At 25.0% G+C, this 3,474-nt stretch overlaps 1 protein-coding gene across 1 annotated transcript in view; it reads left to right on the forward strand.

The window, feature by feature from the left end:
* The window catches only part of LOC117591604 (NADH-ubiquinone oxidoreductase chain 5-like), a gene marked incomplete at both ends in the record, with an annotated part of 6,724 nt that overhangs the window by 2,159 nt on the left and 1,091 nt on the right, over nucleotides 1–3,474 (forward strand). Inside the window, 1 exon segment of the mRNA XM_034284917.1 lies at nucleotides 2,877–2,918. Within this exon segment, the coding sequence (XP_034140808.1) occupies nucleotides 2,877–2,918 (42 nt within the window).

Below are 3,474 nucleotides of genomic sequence, written 5' to 3' on the forward strand. Positions count from 1 at the left end.
CGGGGGGGGGGGTGTTCATATAAATAAAGGTAAGTGTATAAATAAATATAAAATATATAAAAATAAATAAAAGAAATAAGGATCATAAAATGAAGATAAGGGATATATAAATATGAAACAAATGAGTTATGCAACCCGTTGATTATTTAGTACATCTCATAAAGATATAGCTATATTATATTTAATATATGGTATGATAGCATCTATGGTAGCGACAGGAATGTCAGTTTTAATAAGAATGGAATTAGCTAGTGGTAATAGTCAATTTTTTCACGAGAACCATCAAGCATTTAATGTAATAGTTACAGGACATGCTATAGCTATGATATTCTTATTTGTAATGCCGGTTTTAATAGGAGCTTTTGGTAATTTTTTTGTACCTATTTTAATAGGAGCTGTAGATATGGCTTTTGCTAGATTAAATAACATTAGTTTCTGATGTTTACCACCTGCTTTAGTTTGTATTATTATATCAGTATTAATAGAAAGTGGTGCTGGTACAGGTTGAACAGTTTACCCACCATTATCATCTATAGGTTCACATTCTGGACCATCAGTAGATTTAGCTATATTTGCATTACATTTAACTTCTATATCAAGTTTATTAGGTGCTATTAATTTTATAGTAACTATAATTAATATGCGTACAATAGGAATGCATATGATAAATATGCCATTATTTGTATGAGCTATTTTATTTACAGCTATATTATTATTATTATCTTTACCTGTATTAACAGCAGGTGTTACTTTATTATTATTAGATAGAAATTTCAATACTGGTTTCTACGAAGTAGGAGCCGGTGGAGATCCTGTATTATATGAGCATCTTTTCTGATTCTTTGGTCACCCAGAAGTTTATATTATAATAATACCAGGATTTGGAATAATATCACATATAGTATCAACATATAGTAAAAAACCTATATTTGGAGAAGTTGGAATGTTATATGCTATGGGATCTATTGGATTATTAGGTTTCTTAGTTTGAAGTTGAATAATGGCTTCACTATATATTAAATATATAGTTAAATATTTTACTATATGCTGGAACAATTTTAAAGTAATTAATACTTTTAATAGTGAAAATTTAATTATTTATATATATAATATATTTTATTATATTATTAATAGAATTCAATCAGCAAGTAATTTATCTTTAATACCCAGTGCTATCGCCCTGAGGTTCCCTGAATTGTGCCCGGGAATATATAAATATATATTAAAGATTGAAAATACTTCAGAGGCCACATGTAAAACATATTTTAAATATAATAATTATTTTACATTTTGTAAGATTAATAATTTAAATTATTTACTTAATATATCTGAAGATTGATATACTTGATTTATAGGTTTTGTTGAAGGAGATGGTGCTATATTAACTTATAATAATGGTAAAACTGTTAGATTTGTATTAACACAAAAAGAAGATGCTATTTTATATCATATATATAATACTCTTAAATTAGGTAGTGTTAAATGCTTTAAATCTAATAATAATACATATTATAGGTTAATTATAAGTAATCCATCTGAAATATTAATATTAACTTATTTATTTAATGGTAATTTAGTTATAGATAACAGAATTAAACAATTATCTTTATGAATAAATTATTATAATAATTATTATAATAATAATAAATATAAATTTATAAATAAATCTAATATTTCATTTAATATATCAGTACAAAGTATAGAAAATATTAAATTAATAAATATTAATAATATTATAACATTAAATGATTCATGAATATCTGGTTTTACAGATGCAGAAGGTTGTTTTAATGTAACTATAACTAATAATATAAGATATAAATATAACAAAGTTATTAAATTAAGATATATTTTAGATCAAAAAGATGAAATAATATTAAATAAAATAAAATTATTATTTAATATTGGTAAAGTATCTTATAGAAATAAAACAAATAATGTATATAGATACACAGTTACTGGTTTTAATAATATGAATATTATTAAAGAATATTTTGATAAATATCCTTTAAAAACTAAAAAATTAATAAGTTATAATAAATTTATTAATATATTAAATAAAATTAATAATAAATTACATTTAAATGAAAATGAATTAAATAATATTATTATATTAAGTAAAGATATTAATAAAAATAATAATATAAATAAAAAAATAGGTGATAAATTAAATTAAATATACCTAATAACCAGCGCTACCGCGCTGGTTATCCCCGGGTGCAGCCCGGGTATTATTATTAAAGGATAAATATTATATTTATAAATATGAAGATATGGTCCGATACTTCTTGTGAGAGAAGCATAAATATTATTTATGGGTAAATATGGAAAATATTTATTAACATTATTGCATCACATGTATATCGTAGGTTTAGATATTGATTCTAGAGCTTATTTCACTTCTGCTACTATGATAATAGCAGTACCTACAGGTATTAAAATATTCTCATGAATCGCTACAATATATGGTGGAGAATTAAGATTAGGAGTACCTATGTTATTTGCATTAGGTTTCTTATTCTTATTTACTGTTGGAGGTTTAACAGGAGTTATGTTATCTAATGCTTCTATTGATGTAGCTTTCCATGATACTTATTACGTAGTTGGACATTTCCATTATGTATTATCTATGGGAGCTTTATTCTCTTTAATAGGTGGTTATTATTATTGAGGTCCTGCTATGTTTGGATTAAATTATAATAAAATATGAGCAGAAATACACTTCTGATTATTATTTATCTCAGTTAATATAATATTCTTACCAATGCATTTCTTAGGTATTAATGGTATGCCTCGTCGTATACCTAACTATCCTGATGCCTTTATTGGTTGAAACTATGTTAGTAGTTTAGGTTCTATTATATCTGTTATATCAGTTCTAGTTGGATTAAAAAGTGTTTTAATACAATTAGAAAATGGTGAAAATGAAGATTTTGATATCCAAGTTACACCTGATTTCTTAGAAGCTAACTTAACAAGAACTGTTAGAGATTCAGATTTAGAATTAATCTTAAGCAGACCAGCTGAGTATCACACTTTCAGTGAGTTACCAGTTTTAACACACCCTAGATAAAATTATATTATCTAACTTTTATTTATTCATTCTCTAACTACGCTCAGAGAACCTCTTGTGCAACTATATTGAATATAATAAAATAATTATTTTGAATATCGTCTAAAAGAGGTATAAATATTAATGCCCAGCGCAGTTGCGCTGGGGGGGGGGATTATTATTTAATATTTATTTTTATAAATATAGGTGAAGTAAATATAAATATAATAAATATAAGAAGATATATAATATAATAAATATGCAATTAGCATTAGCAGCAAAATACATCGGAGCTTCAATAGCTACATTAGGATTAGGAGGAGCAGCTATAGGAATCGCTTTAGTTTTCGTAGCTTTAATTAACGGTACTTCACGTAACCCTTCATTACGTGCTACATTATTCCCACAAGCTATCTTAGGAT

This window comes from Drosophila guanche, unplaced genomic scaffold, assembly GCF_900245975.1.
Source record: "Drosophila guanche unplaced genomic scaffold, DGUA_6, whole genome shotgun sequence".
In the NCBI taxonomy this organism is placed as follows: domain Eukaryota; kingdom Metazoa; phylum Arthropoda; class Insecta; order Diptera; family Drosophilidae; genus Drosophila; species Drosophila guanche.